At 31.8% G+C, this 22,406-nt stretch overlaps 2 protein-coding genes and 1 long non-coding RNA gene across 4 annotated transcripts; 1 reads left to right on the top strand and 2 right to left on the bottom strand.

The window, feature by feature from the left end:
- Window positions 1-590: 590 nt before the first annotated feature.
- On the bottom strand, window positions 591-6,570 carry LOC145048668 (uncharacterized). The gene is made up of 3 exons (XR_013683001.1): window positions 6,466-6,570; window positions 6,265-6,360; window positions 591-792 (listed from the first exon to the last, which is right to left on the bottom strand). It is a non-coding gene; the product is annotated as an uncharacterized LOC145048668 (long non-coding RNA).
- Window positions 6,547-10,104, top strand: LOC145048665 (DNAse I-like superfamily protein). Its single transcript, XM_078997238.1, has 4 exons — window positions 6,547-7,460; window positions 8,719-8,926; window positions 9,077-9,206; window positions 9,598-10,104. Exons 1-4 carry the CDS (start codon window positions 6,547-6,549, stop codon window positions 9,876-9,878), a joined length of 1,533 nt encoding a protein of 510 aa, XP_078853364.1. The 3' UTR covers window positions 9,879-10,104.
- Window positions 10,105-10,137: 33 nt separating this feature from the next.
- Window positions 10,138-21,835, bottom strand: LOC145048667 (sugar transporter ERD6-like 7). 2 transcript variants are annotated; one of them, XM_078997241.1, is made up of 19 exons: window positions 21,777-21,835; window positions 18,945-19,199; window positions 18,741-18,803; window positions 18,572-18,661; window positions 18,424-18,483; window positions 18,278-18,343; window positions 18,110-18,175; window positions 17,942-18,017; window positions 17,660-17,724; window positions 17,485-17,577; window positions 17,318-17,398; window positions 17,150-17,234; window positions 11,370-11,413; window positions 11,244-11,306; window positions 10,908-10,967; window positions 10,692-10,745; window positions 10,544-10,603; window positions 10,350-10,464; window positions 10,138-10,271 (listed from the first exon to the last, which is right to left on the bottom strand). In XM_078997241.1, the coding sequence occupies exons 2-19, from the start codon at window positions 19,095-19,097 to the stop codon at window positions 10,153-10,155; spliced, it is 1,413 nt and encodes a 470-aa protein (XP_078853367.1). In that variant the 5' UTR covers window positions 19,098-19,199; window positions 21,777-21,835; the 3' UTR covers window positions 10,138-10,152. The 2 variants fall into 2 exon arrangements, with proteins under 2 accessions (XP_078853367.1, XP_078853368.1); XM_078997242.1 differs by having other exon boundaries at window positions 18,945-19,117; window positions 21,777-21,822.
- Between the last annotated feature and the right edge of the window lie 571 nt (window positions 21,836-22,406).

Below are 22,406 nucleotides of genomic sequence, written 5' to 3'. Positions count from 1 at the left end.
CAACCAATTGTGCCATTGTCACAACCATCATTCTTTCGAAATCATATTTGTATATAAAATCACTGATTAACAAATTATATACTATATTCATAATTTAATAAATTAATTAATTCTTCGTTCTCTTACGACATTTATCGAGTTTTTGATTTTAAAATGTTGATCATAACAATCACAGATGTTCATGTGGGAAATGGTGCAATATGGGTATAGTGTGCGGTCATGCTATTGCGACATCACGTCAGTCGAACATCCATGAATTAACTGATATGGTTAAGATATATTACCAGACTGATGTGTTTCAGACTTCCTACCGGACATAAACCGTGCACCCTCTTCATCCTCCATCAGAATGGGAAATACCAGACACTTTGATGGTTGTTTATTGTCATTGTAATTGCAATTAGTTATGTTTGTAATTGATTTGCAGTTTGTAATGGAAAATATTATTATTGCCCTAATATTTGTTAAATATTACAAAGATAGAAAAAAACATAATTTACAAGTACCATAGTAATAACAACAAAAAAATCAAACATTACATATTACATAGATCAAGTAATAAGTGTTACATATATTAAGTAATAACCATTATAGAAACTTAATTGATGAAAATAAAGCGTACAACTTGTACACAACAATTCCAAAAAAGAAAATTCAACTACAAATTAACGCTATCTTCAAGTGCATATTTTAGGTTTCAAGTTTATTCTTCGATCGAAATAAGTTACTGATTATCAACGAATTATTGTCATTTGCTTCGTCAACCCAACAGATAAACCCAGACTATGGTCCCTGAAAATTTAAGATCAAACACATGACGATGTAAATTAATATTAATTTAAGAGTAAATTACACGAATCGTCCAGCGTGCATGTGTCAAAACGTATGTTTAATCCCTATTTTAAAAAAAAATTAACTCGGACCGTCCCTGTATAATTATTTTTTCACTTGGGCCGTCCCTACAAACATAAAATGATCATTTTGCCATTAATGATTCCTTTTCTATTTTATTTTATTTACTTATCATTTTTAGATCCACCCCCAACCCCGACCCCTTTCCCCAACTTCATCTTTCTCATTCTTATCGTATGTTGCAGAGTTTAGCCAAAGGGATTTTGAACTTGCTCACCTCTACGGAACTGAACAATTTGTTCCGAAGATTGACTTTATCCTTCCGGAAACTAAACTCCTTGCTGATGGTCCCATTGAAGAGCCTGTTATGGGGTTTATCTACACCATAAGAAGAACAAACAAGAAAGATTGCTTCCGTGTTATGGACAAACACCTGATCCCTACTAAAGCTCTTAAAAAGTTCATATCGCATGCATCCAAGTCTGATGCTCTGGAACAAATTAAGGCAAAGTTTGTGAGTCAGTTGGCATGGTATGTTGAAGTCCGAGAATGGCTGTTTCGAGCCTACACCTTCATCAAGGAAGATATGAACTAAATCTGATGGAATGCTAAGTTCACTTAGGGGGAGATTGTTGGAACCTAAAAGTGAACCTCTAGAAATACTTGATACTAATTCCGAAGTGTGTTTGGTTCCGAAGATGGAGATATTTATGAAACTGTCCGGAGTCGAAGAAATGAAGTTGATCCGGAACATGTCTGGAGCTGGAGGAAAGGAGAGAAGAAGACTCATTCCGAAGTGACTCTCACGTCCGGAGTGCTCACTAATCCGAATGATGCTATTTTGTCTTTTATCATTTATTATTGATGTAACCTCTCATAGGACTTAGCTTTTTGTGTCCATTGACAATCAGAATGTCAGAAATAGTTGTTTTGTCTAGTCCTATGTAAATTACTTGGTTAAGTCGATGTAATACTCACTCTTATATATAGGAGCATTCAATTCAAGTAAATGACAGATCTTTTCTCTCACTTTTGGCATTTTATCTTTATTACATCAAAACATTCTACTTGTTCATTTATTGACTTCTCTTTGATCATTATCAACTTTTTCATGCTTAATGTCTTGATCATCTGTTGAATTAATTATCTAAGACTTGACTGGTCTTTCCAGTCTTGACTTGTACATCTATTTGTAAGCAAACATTGATCTCAAGCATTCACTCAATCCACACTTCTAACATCTCTGATTCTCTCTTCTTCCACTCCCCAATCTCCTTGGTGGCGCTCTTTGCATTTCCATTTCCAACCTCAAACCACCGCTAAATGCAACCCAACAATTCAATCAATCAAATCGACAATCACATCAATGATGATGGTGATCAGAACTCATTTCCAAGCCACCATCATCAGATCATCACCCATTCAAGAAAGTGAAAACACTCTCAATCTCAGGTAATAACACCAATCGATTCATTAACACAAGTAAACCCTCTTTCCGAATCATCAGTTTTAGGGCTTGTTCTCCTTGCTCATACGTTCTCATATAATATTCAAAACCTTACTGAGTCTCTCCTTCTCGAAATCCTCGCAAGATTTCCCCTAAAATCAATTTTTAGATTCAAATGTGTTTGCAAACACTGGCTAGACCTAATTTCTCTGCCATTATTTTCCTATTTCTATTACTTGCGTATGCTCACAGCCAGCGCATCGTCATCATCCTTACCTTTCAGAATTTTGTATAGGTACATTGATGTGTCGAAGTTCACAGACGTTCTTGATTGATTCCGTCTCGAGACTTACAATTCCTCAAAATTCTCGGTCCTTTGCTCTTTCAAAAAAAATAAGCAGGTATTTTTCTATGTTCTTATGGTCTCTTTACTTTCTTCTTGTATTGATAATATTAGATCATTCCCTTTTCCCGATTATTCACTAGCTCCGTCGACCTCCTCCCTAATTCCATCGACACCTCCCTCTGCCTCTACCTCCGCCTCCAACGCCCACCCCTACCTGTATCAACAACCAACACAGTCTAGGATTCGTTGTTGTCAATCATCTCGACTTTATTGAAGGTGCGATCTCTTATCCTTCATACATACGTCTGTAGAAGACCACTCTACATCGACCTACCATTCTTTTCACTGAAGATCCTCCAGCCTCCTTTTCATCTCTGTCAACCATCGATAATTCATCATTAATCGAAAAAAATCGATTAATCTCATGGATCGCAAATACACGCCTAGCTGGGAATCCATTTCTACAAAATCAGTTCTTCAAAATCAATTGTCGATAGAGCTTTGGTATCGATTTTCTAGTCATGATATCAAGAAGTTAGGGCTTAAATCATTGAAGGTAATCTAAAATTGATTAATCTGTGGATTTTTCTATCATTTATCGAGTCAACCAGTCACATACCCTACGATCTATTTTTTTTCTTTTTTACTTCTTCCTCTTACAGGTTTCTTATTTTTGCTTACTTGCCATATGATTCAGCTTATAGAGTTACAATTTCTATAATGCTTATTGTAATGTAATGTGTTTATGTGTTTGATTCATGCAGTCAACACATATGGATCCTCAGTAGATAATTAAAGAAGTCATATACCTCTGCACAGGCAATCCATTACCCAAAGACATTGAACAAATATCTTACTAGCTTCTAAAATGAATCATTTTCATTTACCTTTCAATGTATCCATCATATTTTATTTTCATTTCAAGGCTTCAGTTTTATTTTCTTCTTTCTGTTCTTATTGGTGGCTTAATTTTTTTACAAAAATATCTGATATCAAGGCAACAAAAGGATTGGCTTTAGTGGACATTGTAAGAGAAGTAACCATGCAAGTGTTGTAATATCTGGTTAAAAAGCTACATCTTGGTGATATCTTCACACTTCACACCATTGCTTGATTTTACTTCAAATTCTAATGTCAACTCCCAATTGAATCCACTAAATGCACATAACCTGTTTGATAAATTGCCTCTGAATGATTGAACTTCCTTCATTGTTTATATCAAAAAACCATTCTATCTGTTTTTCAAATTGAAATTCTATAATTGTTTCTGTATTTGATAATTCTAACTAATGCACATTCCCTCACCATGAATATACAACATTACTTTGTTACATTTTGTGTTTTTATAAAATAGAGTATGAATCATATGTGATTCACATTTGATTCACATGTAAATCATGTTTTATTCACATGTAAATCACATGTGACTCACATGTAAATCACATGTGAATAATGTGAATCACATGTGAATCATATGTAAATCACATTTGATTCACATGTAAATCACACATGATTCATATGTAAATGACATGTTATTCACATGTAAATGACATGTGATTCACATATGAATCACCGATTCATGTGATTCATATGAAAATCAAATGTAATTCTCATATTATGTCATATATAAATGTGCTTCATATGTGAATAGCATGTGATTCATTTGTTAATCACATTTGATTTAAATGCAAATCACATGTGATTCATATGTGATTAATGTGAATCACATGTAAATCACACATGATTCACATATGAATCACTGATTCATGTGATTCGTATGAAAATATAATGTAATTCACATATGATGTCATATGTAAATGTGATTCATATGTGAATCACATGTGATTCATTTGTTAATCACATGTAAATCACATATGTATTTTATGAGTGTTTTTACATTAATTATTATTATTATTATTATTATTATTATTATTATTATTATTATTATTATTACTATTTAATTTTCTAGTAGATTTGGAAGAAATTGTGGTGACTATTGAAGAGGTGAAAAATGATAAATTAAAAAAAGGTATGAAAATATTGACACGAAGATATGAAAATGCTTTGAAATTTTGTAGCATTTTTTTGTTTTTTTTTTTATATTTTATTTTGTATCGAAGAAAACACTTATTTTATTGTGTTTATAGATTAGTAAATAAAATGAGTTTTCTTATGATTTCCTTACAAATATTATAGTATATGAATTATGCATATATGCATTTATAAAAATATGTATATATGTACCTAAAATGTTGATTTTTTTGGTTAAAAAATTATAGTATTTTTTAAATATTCTAGTTTTTTTTTTAATTTTTTTTATTTTTAAATGCTTTTAAAAATTGCAGTTTTTTTTTTAAAAAATATATTAAATTTTTTTTTTCAAAAATTCATTTTTTCAGAAAAAAATAAAAAGTTTGCAGTTTTTAAAAATTTTCAAAAATTCATGTTTTCAGGAAAAAAAAAGTTTGCAGTTTTTAAAAAATTTCAAAAATACTGCTTTTAAAAAAATCTGAAAATTTGATTTATTATGTAAAATTTTAGACATTTCTATTAATATTACTAATAACACAAAAAATTAAACATTAATTGAAATTGATAAGATTAAAATCATGTCCTTAATGAATTAGTTTTGATTTAACGCTCCACTTTTAGTTCTCGGGTTTTCGAGAAACTATGAGTTTTCAATCGATGTCAACTCTCTCTCTCTCTCTCTCTCTCTCTCTCTATATATATATATATATATATATATATATATATATATATATATATATATATATATATATATATATGAACAACTAGTTGAAATTTTCGAAACACTTCATCTTTTTTTAACATACTACTTATTTATATATGAATAACAAATGAAGTTTAACAAAAATCTTATAAATGTTTTATTAATATATGAATATAATATACGACAATAACTAACACACATTTGATTCATATATAAATATAACATGTGACGAAAGATGATATAAAAATATATTTTAGGTAAGAAAACTTTATAACGTGTTATATTCATATATAAACGATACTTAAACTGTAACAAAGTTAAGCATACATTTTATTCATAAGTGAAAAACGAATTTACTGTAATAAACATTGATGCGTTTTTATTCACTTATGAATAACGATAGCTGAAACTCTAAAAAAAAATTATTTTATCTCAAAATTATATCAACATGGATGTCTATTTATAAAGAATAAAAATTATGAATTTTGATATAATTAAAATAAATTTTCGATAAAAATAACATTATAAAAGTAAAAAAAAAAAAAAAACATGTTTTTGAATATATTAATGTAATGATTAGCATACTTTAATAAACCATGTTTGGTATATTCGTTACCCAATCCGCTAGTACGTCTAAGTTTTTTGTGGTAAAATAAATATGTGGTTGAAAATTATTTTTTATTCTGAATATTTTTTTTTCTCAATTGAACCTCTTCTATATATATATATATATATATATATATATATATATATATATATATATATATATATATATATATATATATATATATATATATATATATATATATATATGTGTGTGTATATGTCGTGAGTTTTCTCAATTTTCCAAATATAAAAAACAAAAAGAAAAAGGTGACAGAGGACCTCTTAATTATTGCCAAATGTCACCAAGCTTGTTTCCGAGAAGACTCTCCCTTCATTAAAACCTTTTCTCCACCTCTCTCACTGCTAATAACAAACCTACAAACAAACAAACATCAAACCGAAACTTAATTTTCCAATTCCTTAAACAACTCATTCCACTCTTAGATACCCACAAAAATCACTTCTTCAACTATTGATTACCATCAAAGATTTCAGTTTTTGAATCGAAAACTGAAAGGAGGAATCAGAGCCCTCAAGTAGGGTGAAGTTTCCTCTTGAAAAATGCTTAGTATCTTCAACAAAAACCTCCGGCGACTCTGCTCAAAGTTCCGGTGGCCGGTGCGCCGCCGTTCAAAACCGAAAGTCATTATCAAAAGGTTCGGGAAATCGAATTCCAGAACTCAAGATATATCAAACACAAATGGGTCAGCCACAATTCATCCAAATAATCATTTGGGGAAATCAGAAACCCCAATCCGAATCGCAACTTTTAATGCCGCTTTGTTCTCCATGGCACCAGCAGTTCCAGAGTTGACTGAAAAAGCTTCAAGCTTTGACTATGGCGAAGACGAACAAGATTACAGTAGTAAGGTACCATCAAATTGCTCTGTTTCTTACACCAATTCAAGATCAAAATCAATGATTGATCGTCCCAAAAGTATATTAAAGCAATCACCATTGCATTCAAGCAGCTCCATGAGCAGTTCAGAAACTGTATCAAAACAGCAGAAATTCGCAAAATCAAAGCTAAGAGTTTCAATCAATTTACCCGACAACGAGATCTCACTGAAGCGAAGTGGGCAGTTAAGCTTCGCCATAGACGAAACGGAAGAAGGCCCGAGTTCAAAAACTGGTAATTCGAAGGGTATAAGTAGGATTTTGAAAGGGAAAGGTGTTTTAAGATCACAAAACAGTTTTTCTTCAAAAGAATCTGAAAATCAAAGAGGGAAAGGTTATAGGTCAACGAAAACTGTTCTTGAAGTTTTGAAAGAATTGGATGCAGATATATTAGCTTTACAGGATGTTAAAGCAGAAGAAGAGAAAGATATGAAACCATTATCGGATTTGGCTGCTGCTTTGGGCATGAATTATGTTTTTGCCGAGAGTTGGGCACCGGAATACGGCAACGCGGTTTTATCAAAATGGCCGATTAAACGATCCAAAGTTCAAAAGATTTTTGATGATTCCGATTTCAGGTTCAAAATTACTTTTATACCCTTATTTTATAAATATTTCTTTCTTATGGACATTAGTTATATAATTATCACAACTTAATATCGTATTATCACTCTCGACACATTAATGCAAAGTTGCAAACATCCATCAAACGAAAGAAAGATTCTTGTGTGATTATTACTTGTTTTCTTGTTTGCATTAATTTTGTTTTAACTAAATGATCTTGTGGATTTCTATAATTACTTGTCTTTAAAATAAAAACGACGATATAAATACTTTTGGGTTCAATCATGTCTTCAATTGATGGGGCCATTACTTAATGTAACCTTTTTTCCAAGAAGCAAAGGGGATTAGAATTCCGTAAGGAAAAGGGCATATAGTACAAAAGAACAGTAAATGTGAAAAGCTATAAATGGACCAAATAGTACTTCAAGATATAGCAAAAGATATTAAAAGGGATATTTTCGACCTATTTTACGTGAAAATAGATAGATCTGTATACGATTAGAAAAAAATTCGTTAGAAAGAAATATATTGAATGGTCTAGAAGCTATAAAAGTATATTAAAGCGTTTTTAACTTTCTAAATTATTTTATTCAAAAGAAATGTATCATTCTTTTAATAATTATATTCGTAGCCATGTTTAATGTATTATTTATTCATGAAAGTTAATAAATAAAAAAATGTAGACATTTCGAATATTCAAATCCAAATCAACCCATTTTTGTCCATACCATTTTGTCTGTCTGCACTCTTTTCAATTTATTTTGGCTCAATCAAAATTGAAGTTTTCAAATATCAATTTCATTTACTTAAATATGAAAACTGAGATTGGAGAGGGTTCTTACTTCTTAACATATGGAATGGGGGTGGGGTTACAAATATTAGACACCAATCTTTATTTCTACTGAAAAATTCATAAAATCCAGATAACAAGTTGAAGATTAGTGCTGTTTGGTATATCATGTTTGGGAACAGCTGTATGCTATTAAAAAGTTCAACAACTACTAAAAGTAATCTTAAAGGTTATTTTGTGCGATGTGATTGCAAATTTTCACCTCTTGATTGCTACTAAAAGCCCATACTTGAATTATAATTTGTACACATCAAGGGTTCCAATCCTTTTCCATTTATGTATACATGTCATTAAATTTTCTGCAAATAATTATTATATGGTGATTTTGCATTAGGTGGTCCATATTTTTCTTTGTGTGGTTGGATGGTGGATAGATAAATGAAAGAAACATAATAAGTTAACGGTTGTTGAAACGGATGTAGGAACGTATTAAAGGCAACAATTGATGTTCCACAAACTGGAGAAGTTGATTTCCACTGTACACTTCTTGATCATCTTGACGAAAAGTGGCGTATGAAGCAGATAAATGCCATTATCGAATCTAATGAAAGACCACATATTTTAGCCGGAGGTATCAACTCTCTTGATGAAACTGATTACTCGCCCGAAAGATGGACAGACATTGTAAAGGTACATAAATAAATAAATAAAAATCCAATCTTTCTATTCTAAATATCACGAAACCACATGAATATTGTTATGAGTCTCACACTAGCTACACAGTGTCGAGAGAAAATCAATTAAGGCTTAACATTCTAACTTGTGTGTTTTTTTTTCCAGTATTATGAAGAAATGGGAAAACCGACACCAAAAGTTGAAGTGATGAAGTACTTGAAGAACAAAGAATACACCGACGCTAAGGATTTTGCGGGAGAATATGAATCGGTAGTCATCATCGCGAAAGGCCAAAGTACAAATCCTTAACTATCATAACACAACTTTTTGGTCAAAAATGTGCAATATTTATTGCAAATAGTGATTCATCATACGTAACTTTTAATACCAAAAGGACTATTCCAATTATATTTATTTTTTTCTAACTTGTATCGGTTTTCAAAATCACCCCTTATATTTTTTCACTTTCTACAAATTTCTCTTACATCTTTTTTGTTACAAAAACTTTATAAATAATGTATCAATTGTGTATTGCAATAAATACGTCAATTTTGTGTTTTTATTAATTGAATATGTTATTTATGTTTTAATTTATTAGAAAGTATTTATTTTTTTAATATGTCAATTTGTTTCTTTTTAGAAATTAATTTGAAAGTTTGTAACCTTTTTTGAATGATTTAATGCAGATGTACAAGGCACGTGTAAGTATGGTACACGGGTAGATTACATATTGGTGTCACCCGACTCTCCATATAAATTTGTTCCGGGTTCATATATGGTTTTATCATCAAAAGGTACCTCTGACCATCATATAGTCAAAGTCGATGTAACAAAGGTAGAGGTGCCACCTCCACAACAGTACGTTAGATCAAGGCATCATCGACCTTCTAAACAAAAAGTTGTGAGAATAACAAATTCTAATTCATCAAAAGGTGTATGGAAGATGCAAACGTTAGATAGATCATAGATAAATAGATTAATTAATATTGAGATAGTTACCATATTATATACATATATTTGTTCTTTTTTTTTTTTTGTTTGAGTTGAAATACGCTTTGGTAGGTGATTTACACTTTACAGGAGAGGAACTTGTCCATGTAAAAATTTGATGTATTTGTGTAGTTTGATTACGTATTGTGAACTGTGAGCGACTTTTGATATATTATATGATATGATAAAAGATTTATTCTCAAGTCAATGTAATGTAAAATATCAAAAACTTGTAACGAGTGACATTTGTGTCAGTAGCCATTAATGGCAGCTTGTATCTGTTCCAAAGTTTTCCCTTTTGTTTCGGGTACCGTTTTCATCACAAACAGAATAGAACATACGTTTACAGCTGCATACAGAAGAAAGGTGCCTGAAAAAATAAAAAACAATGTTGTAGATGACATGACATGACAGAACAGACAGTTAGACAGACAGTGTCGATGCTTACCGTAAGAACTCCACTTGGAGAGAAAATTGAAAGTGTAGGAAACGGCCCATGCACCAGCCCAGTTTACAAGAGTGACCAGGCCACCAGCAGCGCCTTTGATGTCAATAGAGAATATCTAGATATATACACCATATTTATTCGATTAATTAACGGATAAGAATTTTAAAAAGTGATTATTGTGATGATTAATATACCTCGGACATTATAACCCATGGAACTGCTCCCATTCCTATTGAAAACCCTGCTATATACAACTGAGTTGGAAAAAAATAAAGATTTTAGAACAAAAATATATAAATGTTTGTAGTTTCAGTTTTGCAAGTGATATGATGGAATATTTACCAGAATGCCCGTCACAGCTAGTGCAGGTGCTACTCCTAAAGCTATTTGATAAGTCTAGTGCACAAGAAGATTGTTAGATTAGATGATTAAATCCTACATTTACTTAAATTGCCTGACTGGTAATCTTAATTTACAGCATATATAACATGAAATTAGAAAAGAAAATTTTAATTTTGCAAGAGAAGATAATGTAAAGGTTTAGTGTGTGATGATTACCTTGAAGTAGAATGAAGCTGCTGTTGATATACAACCCAAAGTCATCCCCACCAAAGAAACCTTGAGATATACATTACATGTTATTAAAAATGGTATATATCAGTTTTTGGCTACCTAACTATAGGTTGAATCGGGTATTATTTTGTCGGGTCAAATGTGTAATATTAGAAAGATTGAGCTAAAGGGAAACAAGCAAAATGAGTAAAAAATCAGCCATATAATATATTTAGCTGCATATAACCTTTTTTGTAATAATATAGTTTTGTATAATAACAACATTTAACACATTACTTACCTATAAATGTGGTGTTGCTATAGAATATATATTGAACTTACCAGTAAGAGTGGCTTTCTACCAAGTTTGTCTACAAGGAGTGCATTAAGGGTGGTAACCACAACCTAGAAGAAGAGGACATTGTAAGTAATAAAATATCATCAAACAAGAAGAATTTCTAGATTTACCTGAAGAACAGCGTAGATTATTGTACCAGTATCAGCAGGAAATCCTAAAAATCATACAACAAACTTTACTAACGTATTACAATAAATGATTTGATGGTGTTACTAAATTACACCTAGGTGAACAAATGGGCCTAGGCCCATGAACGGCCTAAAAAGCTTGGTTTTCCAGGCCTGATGGATCCTCTTGATATGTCCTCTATTTTCATATAAAAGGCTCGGTTACAAATTCATGACCGGTTTAGATCCAATTGTAGGACTAGTTGAGGCATGACTAGTCCAGGCCCAGTTACAAATTCATGAATCATGAAATTTATTAATCTTCAAATATTTCCTGAAATGTTTTTTGTTATTATTGTTTAGCAACCTAAAATGATGCACAGAAGAATAACTGAGCTAAGGGTGAAGAAGTTCCCGAGATTTAGCAATATGATACAAATATGGGGAATCAATGGTGAAATAATTCTGGAAGTCAACAAAGAAAAAGATGGGAGCATGCAGAGAATGCAAAGAAGAAAGAGAGATATTTTTATACATGCTTTAGTGCCATTACAACCATAAAAAATCTTTAGAAAATAAAAATGGTATTTGGTAAAAAGAGGTTAGATCATAGTCATGTTACATAGCACATTTTACTTAGTGAGAATCAAGATAGTGGCCCCAGATAGCACAAACTCAAATGAGGAGATTTACGTATTTACGATGCTGATTTGTATGCATTACAACCACAAAAATTACAAGTTCATATAGATTAATACATTTACAGTTTTTTGGTTATTCGGCGGGGAAGAAAGCGGAAATAAAACAACTTAAATCTTTACTAAAAGAGTGCAAGAAGTATGAACACTTGTTGAAAAAAGTGAAAATCTATAGAAAAAATAATGGTTTCTCTCTCCTTGAAAAACTCTGTAATTAGTAAAAAAAAACAGTTCCTCTTCCTCTTCTAAAAAAACAGTTGAAGATTCTATTGGTGTAACCAAGAGAAAAACAGGATCGATTTGAAAATTATGAGAGGTCTATGTACAAACGATATCCTTGTAACGTGTTGTGCAATCATTGTTTCTCAAGATGGTAAACGCAATCAACAAGGAACCATCTAAGTTATAAATCGTTGTTAAGCCAAAAAGCAAGAACAGTTTTGATTGAACATGTGTTAGAGATGTAGAAAAAGATTTAACACTCTTTATGTAACACTATTCTTTGTAGTTGATGACATTATGAGAGGTGTAATGTATTTATAAATTAGTAAAGAGTTAAGACGTATTTTGCTAGAGTATACGAATATATGAATTTAAAATATAGGTTAACTTATAGTTATAAAAGAGAATGATGTATAACCCCTCGTTTATGACTCAATAAGTAAACATATAACCAAATTTAGGTGAATTAATCTAAAAGAAAGTTGTAGTTGACTCAAATACGAACATGTAGATATAAATATCATCAAAATCCGAGTTTGTATGAAGAAGTTATGATTATCCGAGGTTAAGAAGTAAGTATGTTGCTGGAATGAGAAAGAAACAGGGTAGATACGGGCAATGCCACAACGTGTATGCGTCGAAGTCCCATAATCATCTCCAAACTCGTTTTAATGAAGCACATTGCTTTTATGTAGGGATGTCAAAAAGTCCCGTGGGACCCCGTTTCCGTGGGGGCCCCGTCCCGTTTGGTGGATTTTTTTAAAAAAAATCGGGGGCGGGGACGGGGGTGGGGGCAAGGTTAACCCCCGTTTTAATTTCTGGGGCGGGGGCGGGAGTAGGCAATCCCGTCCCGAAATCCCCATGGGGACCCCGTTAATAAATTACACATATATTTACATATATTAATTATATAAATATAATAAAAAATAACATGATTTTGAGCTTCCAAAATTCATCAAAAAACATGTTTTTAAGTTGTTAGTATAATTTTTTAAAATGCCATAACTTTTTTATTTTTAACATATAAAATTCTGCTATAAATAATTATTTGTTACCTAAAAAATAACTTATTTTAGTCTAAATAACAACTTCTTTTAGCCCAAAAAAACGTAGCCCAAAATCAATCGGGGGCGGGGGAACGGGGGTGGGGGCGGGTGTAATAAAGGTGATTCGGGGCCGGGGGCGGGGATAGGAACATTGAACATTCCGAGGACGGGGGTGGGGGCGGGGGAAACAGGGAAATTTTGAGGGCGGGGGCGGGAGATGCACTCCCCGCCCCGTTTGCCCCCGTTGACATCCCTACTTTTATGGACATTTTTAAGTGAGACACGGGCCATGTCTCAAGTTCAAAGCCCTAGGGATGTGTTTAAAATATCAACTCGGTTAGTGGTCCTCATTTCTCACACACACATATCCAAAGCTAACTAAGGGTTTTTCTGAGAATTAAAACATTGGAGAAAAAGTTTGATGCAAACGAACTTCAAGAAAACAAGAGTTAAACTTCATCTCTTGGATTAAAGGTAAGGTTCACATTCTTACTAAGCTTGGTTGCAGTTTTCATGGTAGAAATTGATGGGTTATGTAACCCTTGATCGTATATGCCTCCATGAAAAAAAAAAAAAAAAAAAAAAAAAAAAAAACTCGATAATGATGTTGTTTGGTGAAATGATGAACAAAGTGAAATTAATCTCATGTCTTGATGAATTAAGACATATGGCAAGGTATTCATGGATCATATTTATTTTTAATCATGAAATTAATTAGCTTCATAAACATGGTGGAGGTATTTGTTTAAGTTCATGCATTAACTAGATACCTTAGGCTATGATTCTTAAGTGATGTTATTTTCATAACATCTATAGTAAAAACAAATATGGGCCTTAAGAACTAGAGTTTCAAGCATATATGTCATCTTAAGGTGAGTAATCTCATACATCTCCAATGAGGGGTAAATCTTATGCTAGCATGATATGTAAAAATACTCAAATTATATGAGCTGGGAATGGTTGAAAAGTAGTGACTGAGTATAACTGAACAATTATAGCTGAATTTAAGTGACAACTATTTATAGTAGAAAAGCAATGATTAAGTATAATTAAACAACTATAACTGAATATAACTTATATAACTAATAACAGCTTAAAGGTTATAACTGACAAAGTTGAATATTTGATGTTGAAACTAAAGAGTGGAATATAACCTTGTTTAAATATTGTATATTGTGATTGTTGTTGTTATGTTTATGCTGATTAGATTACTAACTAAGCTTGTAAAGCTTACCCTATATTATGTTCTTTTTTTTTCCAATCACAATCAAGCTTTCGCAACTTTTAGAGATAATGCAAAGTTAGAATTGTTAAAAGTGACCAAGACTTGGTTTGTGTCTTATTACTTTTTGTTGCAAAGGTTAATGAATTGTAAGGATGCTTTTGCTACAACCATCTCCCTTAATAGGAAGATGTAAACTAAGAGAACCAAATTTTTTATTATTGAAACCATTAGGAGTGAATTTTTTTGGGACGATTCTGAAAGTATTCTAGTTATAACAAAACCTATTTTCTTGTTGACCAAGAAGAAGAACGGGTATTGTGAGAGCAATTCACAATATTCCACATGAAAAAAATGGCTTCATTTTATTGTAGCAACTCCAATGGATGAAGTGACCATGGAGGAAATCAGTAGGTGGACAACAAAAACTCCAAAACTAGATGAAATCAAATAAAAAAGAATACTATCATAACTACTAACAATTCATTGATTGAAAAAAATTTGGAGCACTTACTCATATATTCACAGTGTGAAGAGATTTCGTTTGAATTGTAAAAGAGCTTACAAATTGGTATCCATTCATTCATACATTTGTCTTCTATCATGATTTTTGAAAGTTACCAAGATATGGGAAAATTTAGATGAAGATGATGTTGATGCGAAATGAAAAAGGAAAAGTAGAGGACTGAGTAATTTAATATTTTAACTGTACTATTTTTTGTATAAAACTAATGTAATATAGGTTTTGTCATAATTATAATACTTTTAACATCTTCCTAAAAAATTTTGCTCCTAATGGTTTGAACAACCTACAAGCTAGTTCTCGTAGTGTTTTTATCCCCTTGTTTTACCAGATCCCTCTAAGTATAAGGACAATGGTTGTAGCAAGAGTCTCTCTATAATCCATTAACCTTTTCAATAAAATGCAATCAGACACAAACATAGTGTTGGCCACTTTTAAAATCTCTTAACTTTGAATTATTTGTAAACATGATTGTGATTAAAAAATAACTAGCAAACACTTTCCATCTCCTATACATTTTTATCAACCATAAAAATCATTTGCAAGGTTTTTAAAAATCAGTTTCATGGTTTGGACACAACAAAGAGACGAAATATATATGTTAAAAAAAATACAAATTTTGAGATTCAACTTCAGCCTCATATTTCTCATTTGCCGCTCTAATGCTCCAGTGTACCGGCAACCACCAGGTATGCCTAATCATAAGTAATTATATGCCAGAAAGGTATAATCATATATGAGTCTACCTGTTTATATGTATATGTCTAACCATAAATGATTATCCATATGTGTCTGTTCACAGATTGAGTAATCATATATGATTATAATAGTTGGTGTCAAAAGAGGTGGTGGTGGCATAAGTGTTGGAGGTGGCAAGGTGGGGTCGGCTGGTTGCAGAGGTGGTGGTAGTGGTGGTTGCGGTGGTGGTTGTGGTGGTGTGGAAGGTGGCAGAGGTGAAAGGAATGGTCTGTGCTACATAATCATTTATGATTATAACTGACCCGCTGCGCCGGTACACCGGAGGTTTAGAGCGACATATATGAATTATATGGCTGAGGTTAAATCTTAAGTTCTTTTGCAACTTGTTGAATTGTTGGTCTTAACTTAAAGAACATTGTTTGGTCCTACCAATTCAATAGCTCCAAAAATTTGCTACTATTCATATTTTATCTAAACCCAAAAAACACTCTACATACATAAACATAGACCCACGACTATTCACAACAACAATGACTAATCAATGGATTGTGCTTGACGTTTGGCCACCCATCATATACAATGGAAACACCTAGTGAATAATGTATATCTTTACGAGTGTTAAATCTTTTTTCTATATCTCTGACTCGTTCTTAAATCAAAACTTTTCTCACTTTTTTTCGCTTGATAGGGGTTTATAACCTAAATGGTTCTTTGTTGATTGCGTTTACCATCTCATGAAACTAAGGATTGTGCAACACGCTAAAAGGGATACCGCTTGCACATAGACCTCTCATAATTTTCAAATCGACAATGTTTCTCATTCTTACACCAAAAGAGTCTTCAAATATGTTTTTTAGAAGAGGAACTCTAGTTTTCTACTAATTACAAAAAAATTTAAAAAGCAACAAGCGCCTTATTTTTTTTTTTTTTTTACAAATTTCACTTTTTTCAACAATCGTTCATACTTCTCCCATCTTTTCTCGCATCTTTTAATAAAGCGTACTTCTCGCAATCTTTTAATAAATTGGTACACCTTTTTATTTTTGTTTTCTTCCCCACCGAATTACCAAATAATGTACATGTGTTCTTGTGTATGAACTTGTAATTTTTCCTCCCTTTTTCTTTCATTATAAACCCAAGCCACTTTTGGGTATTAATCTTGGATTACATCATACATATATAGCTCCTTAAATGAGGAATTTTCAGTTCTACCAAACAACATGTCTACTTGTAAGCACATGATGACACTTGGCCATCTAACATTCCTAGTGCTCCTTACGTAGTGATGTTCGCATCACATGTGTGTGTATATATATATATATATTAAAAGAACTTAGTTAAATTCATGTTGAAGATATAGATATTGAAAGTACCTGAAGATGCGAAAATACTGCTTGCGTAAAAACAAATTCCGTTTATTCCTCCAAATTGTTGAGAGATCATTAGCCCAACTCCTATCTAGAAGTGGATAAAACAAGGTTAACATTAAACCTTGTCATGTTAGATGTCTAAAAGATCTCGTAACCATAACATAAACTTACAATAACAGAACTTAAGTATCTGCTCTGAAACAAATCAATTAGTCTGGCTTTTGGGAGCCTTTCCAATGTTTCTATATATTCCTGTGAAATATTACAACATTTTGTTAATTGATACCCTTCTCAATGCTCATAATTTTGTGAAAAAAGTAAAGGTTTGAAATACAAACCCTGATTTCAGCTGCCTCTTCAGATACATCAATTTCCTCCCCACGAAGTTTCCTTAACGCAGCATCAAATTCCCTTTGTTTTCCTATCTTAGCCTGAATGCAATATACATATCAACATTCCTTAAATCTTCACCTTTATAATAATAATACTGTCTTTTTTTCACTTAAACATTACCAGATATCTAGGCGATTCTGGTATAATAAAGAGGCCCAATAGCAAAACACCACATGGAATCAATCCTGCAACCAAATCACTGTGATTCACATTTCATCGCCTGTTAGTAAGGTTTAGGTAGATGATGTTGCTTTTTGTTCCTTTTTCGCCTTTTGTTTTAAAAGGATGTGATATTCTTTAGCTCTTGTTGACATAACTATATTAAGTCTTATGTATTAATTTCATTGGTGGAAAAATCTTGATTGAAAGAAAGAAAGGAAGTACATAATGATTTCCAGAAACCTGCCAAAGCCATGGTTCGCCAATGAAGGATTGTTCCTACTACAAAGGAAACTGACACTCCAGTAACAATTAAGAGCTGCAAAGCAATTGGAAACACTTCAAATAATTAAATTTTGCATGTTGAATTATAAATAGTTAAATACTAAAATGGGATTTTGCATTGACAACCTGATTTGCTGCTGTTAACAAGCCTCGTAATTGTTTGGGTGCTATTTCAGCTATGAACACAGGTACCTTACAATATTAAAGATTTAAAGATGTTCATTATCTTATGCAAACAAATAGTTATAATTAGTCATATAAGTTAAATAATTTCAGGCGGAGTGATGTACCTACCACATAGGAAAAGACTCCCATTCCAAATCCGTTTGCTAGTCTTCCAATATCCAAAGGCATAGGGCCCTTTCCATCATAATATAAAAAATTATTTCGTCATTCTGTTTTATAGATTTATGACTTCTTTGAGTAAAAATGGTGACTACCTGAGCAAAATAAATGGCTAGCCACCCTCCTATGCAGAAAGCACTTGATATTCTCAATGCCTGTTCAGTAGTTAATTAGAAGATATATTTTTTTGATTTTGTAAAAAGATGGAAAGGTAATTTAAATGAGAATGGTTAACTTAATTACCCCTTTGCGACCGAATAAATCAGCCATGGGCCCACTTGCAATGGCACCGATCATTGCACCAAATGTCAATATTGACCCAAATAAAGAATACTACAAAGATAATAAAAATAGGTAAATTAACTTTATATATTTCAAAATGCACTTGGGCTAAATGCTAATAAAAACTAACCTGTGCCATTGTTAGATTTAGATCTCTCCTGATGCCAGCCTCTGTAGGGGATGAATAGCCAACCTGAAGAGTAAAAGTCAATCAAATCATAATTGGCACCAACAAGATATTCACATGTGAGATATTGATATGAAATCCAACATGGTTTTAGATTTCTAAGTTTGGAGAAGATAAATTAAACAACTAACCGAATGTAGCACTTACACCTGTTCCAAATGCATACGAACCACACACTGCAACAAATGTGCTGAGGTAAACCATGAAATTATTCTCCTTTCTTTCATCTTGAAATACAAGTGGAGCTCTAAACCCATCTTGACCTCTATCTCTTCTCTCTATATCTTTTTTATTAGCCATGATTATTTGTACCTCTTTCACTACAAATAGTATATGTAAAGCTCCAATGAGTATTATGTCTCGTAAGATTCCAAAAATTGCTTATGAAGATGTGTAGATCAACTGTTGAAAGTGAACAAAAAAATCAGATTTAATTTGCATTAAAATTGCAACGATTCAATACATGCAAGTAGGGATGGTATTTGGGTCGGAACCGAACCCGAATAAACTGAAAACTGAATAAGGGTAATTGTATGAACCAAAAACCGAACCAAATAAGCAATACGGGTTTGGTTCGGTTTGGTTCTGTTCCGGCTCGAATAACCGAAATAACATGTACAAGATGATTAAGGAGTCAAATAACCCGAATAACTCAAATAACATTTACAATGTGATTATAAATATTGTATTTTGTATGACGTTTGTAGCTTATGATAAACATGAATAACACGGAATAACTATTCTTGATATATATAAAATGTAAAATCCAACAACCACAATCTTAAGATATAGTTATTAAGCAACATATTAAACATCCAAAATACCCAAAAATCTATCTATAAGTATATAAGTTAAACATTAAATATTATGTGAGTATTTTGGGTAACGATTGATAGAACATAAGACTGAATAAGCAATCATGCAAGGGGGAAAATGTGACTTTTCATATTCGGTTCGGTCCTTTTGGACTGAATAAGACCTTATTCGGTAACCCGGACCGAATAACACAAAACCGAATAAGCCTTATATAGATACCCAAAAACTGAATCGAATTGCTTATTCGGGTCTAATTCTATTCGGTTCGGTACGGTTCGGGTTTTCGAGCCAAATTTTCATCCCTACATGCAAGTTTACTTCATGTGTCTTGACTATGAGTAAAAAAGGTCTAAAATACCATTCAACATGACATCATCTGAGAATCACAGGAACCAAAATCATTATCATCAACATTGTAACTTGACACTCGACATCCCATGATGAAAATTCCGGTTTCTTAGTTCCAAAGGAACATCAATAATTGTTAATTATATACGACACATTTTCTTCATGTTTGATAAACAGAAACGTATTTCTCTTATTAACCACATAGTCTAAAAAGCTTCTTTCTATTCTTCAACTTCAACACACTGGTCTCTATAACTATCAAATCTAGGTGTGTGTGTGTGTGTGTATATATATATATATATATATATAGAGAGAGAGAGAGAGAGAGAGATCTGATAAGAAATTTTTTTTGGTAGGAAGTTAAGAAGTTTTTTTTCTACATATTTTTTTGACGAACAAAAAAAATGAATCACTAAATTATTCATTTGTAAGATGATTCACAAGAAAAAATTCTCAAAAAAACATCTATATGATTCATTTTTAAATAAATTAAGAAAAAATCCACTTTTATAACAATTTTAGTGAATAACAACAAAATCATTATATAAATGAATCATCGAGATGTTTTTTTTTAGAATTTTTTCTTGTGAATCATCTTTCAAATGAATCATCTAATGATTCATTTTGTTTGTTCACGAAAAAAATATGTAGAAAAAAAATTTCTTATCATCCTACCAAAACTTTCCTTCTTATTTGATCTTGACTATATATATATATATATATATATATATATATATATATATATATATATATATATATATATATATATATATATCCGGTAAGAAATTTTTTTTGGTAGAAGGTAAGAAGTTTTTTATTTACATATTTTTTTGGACAAACAAAATAAATGAATCACTAGATGATTCATTTGTAAGATGATTCACAAGAAAAATTCCCAAAAAAACATTTTTATGATTCATTTTTAAGTAAATTAAGAAAAAATTCATTTTTATGATAATTTTAGTGAATAACAACAAAATCATTGTATAAATGAATCATCGAATTGTTTTTTTCAGAATTTTTTTCTTGTGAATCATCTTACAAATGAATCATCTAATGATTCATTTTGTTTGTTCGCGAAAAAAATATGTAGAAAAAAAAACTTCTTACCTTCCTACCAAAAATTTCCTTTTTATTTGATCGTGACTATATATATATATATATATATATATATATATATATATATATATATATATATATATATATATATATATATATACATATATATATATATATATATATATATATATAGAGAGAGAGAGAGAGAGAGAGAGAGAGAGAGAGAGAGAGAGATGTAAAGGGTAGGTTTTGCCTTCCTGATTAGGGTCTTTCAATGTCTGCAATCATGTGGTTAATTTTACCGACTTTTGGCTAATTAAATTGGCTATGGAAATGATTCAATACTCAATAGAGATCCGTTCAACTGAGAAATCTTCGTATCTCAAACAATTTGAATTCTAAACGTATGAACAAAAGAGAGATCGGAATAAAGCCAATCAAAAACTGCTTGTTTTGCATAATGTGCTAGGTGGCTAAGTGCTAACCCGATTATCGACGATTGAAATTACCTAATGTAGCTACCAGCTATTACGCAGAGATTTGTTCAAACTCCTTTGAACTTCCAAATCTTCATATCTTAAACTTCGCATTATAGACGCATGATTACATGAATAATAGAGACATCATAATAAACCTAATGATCAACGACCGTTTGTTTTGCATGATATGATCATATGATTCGACTGTAAGTCGTAAACATGAAACTAATCACAATGGGAAGGATGTAGTGCACATGTTCTTCCGATTTGGACGTACCTGCGTTCGCCTCCGGCGAGATTTGAACCGAACTCCTTAGGGACCGTAGCTACTTCCTTTCGCAGCTATTATGTTGAGATTGGAACACCATGTAATGGCGAATTTGAAGTTGGCAGAAATTATCGGATCAATGGATCGTAGATCCGAGTGTTACGAGTCTATGTTGGAAGAGTTTACATAGGACAATGGTAGTAGTACCAGAAGAATCGGAGTACGTAGACCGTCTATTGAAGGAATGAGGAGGAAGACGATGTTTGGGCAAAATTGTCCCTGTGCTTTAGCCAGAATTACACATTTGGTCCCTAACTGAATTTCTAAAAATTTCAGAGACGCAATATGGGTTTATTGGCTGGGTTGATGAAGAGATGTCTGATTGTGCAAAGAACTATCATCCCTGGTTACATGTTTAGGATCAATTAAAAATGTCAATCTGAACCCAACCAAACACCACCCATTGCCAATAACGGTTATTTTAATAAATTTATAGCAGTTGAGGTCATAAATTCAAAAAAAAAAAAAAAAAAACAGTTTTTCCTTTTACAATTTAAATAAGTTATTCTTGTATTTAATGGATTTTACAAGAAACAATCATAATATAACTAATTTTAAGAAATTATAAGAAAATACCTC

This window comes from Lactuca saligna, chromosome 5 (genome assembly GCF_052625555.1).
Source record: "Lactuca saligna cultivar CGN05327 chromosome 5, ASM5262555v1, whole genome shotgun sequence".
Lineage (NCBI taxonomy): Eukaryota > Viridiplantae > Streptophyta > Magnoliopsida > Asterales > Asteraceae > Lactuca > Lactuca saligna.
This window is presented reverse-complemented; position numbering and strand designations above follow the sequence as displayed.

Excerpts from the sequence above, each read along its gene's own strand:
- LOC145048667 (XM_078997241.1), bottom strand. The coding sequence starts at position 19,097 with ATGGCTAATAAAAAAGATATAGAGAGAAGAGATAGAGGTCAAGATGGG. Across the intron at positions 18,484-18,571 it reads ATTTATTCGGTCGCAAAGGG|GCATTGAGAATATCAAGTGC; the intron begins GTAATTAAGTTA and ends ACTACTGAACAG. Across the intron at positions 11,414-17,149 it reads CAGTATTTTCGCATCTTCAG|GATTTCCTGCTGATACTGGT; the intron begins GTACTTTCAATA and ends TATGATTTTTAG.
- LOC145048665 (XM_078997238.1), top strand. The coding sequence starts at position 6,547 with ATGCTTAGTATCTTCAACAAAAACCTCCGGCGACTCTGCTCAAAGTTC. Across the intron at positions 7,461-8,718 it reads TTTGATGATTCCGATTTCAG|GAACGTATTAAAGGCAACAA; the intron begins GTTCAAAATTAC and ends AAACGGATGTAG. Across the intron at positions 9,207-9,597 it reads CATCATCGCGAAAGGCCAAA|ATGTACAAGGCACGTGTAAG; the intron begins GTACAAATCCTT and ends GATTTAATGCAG.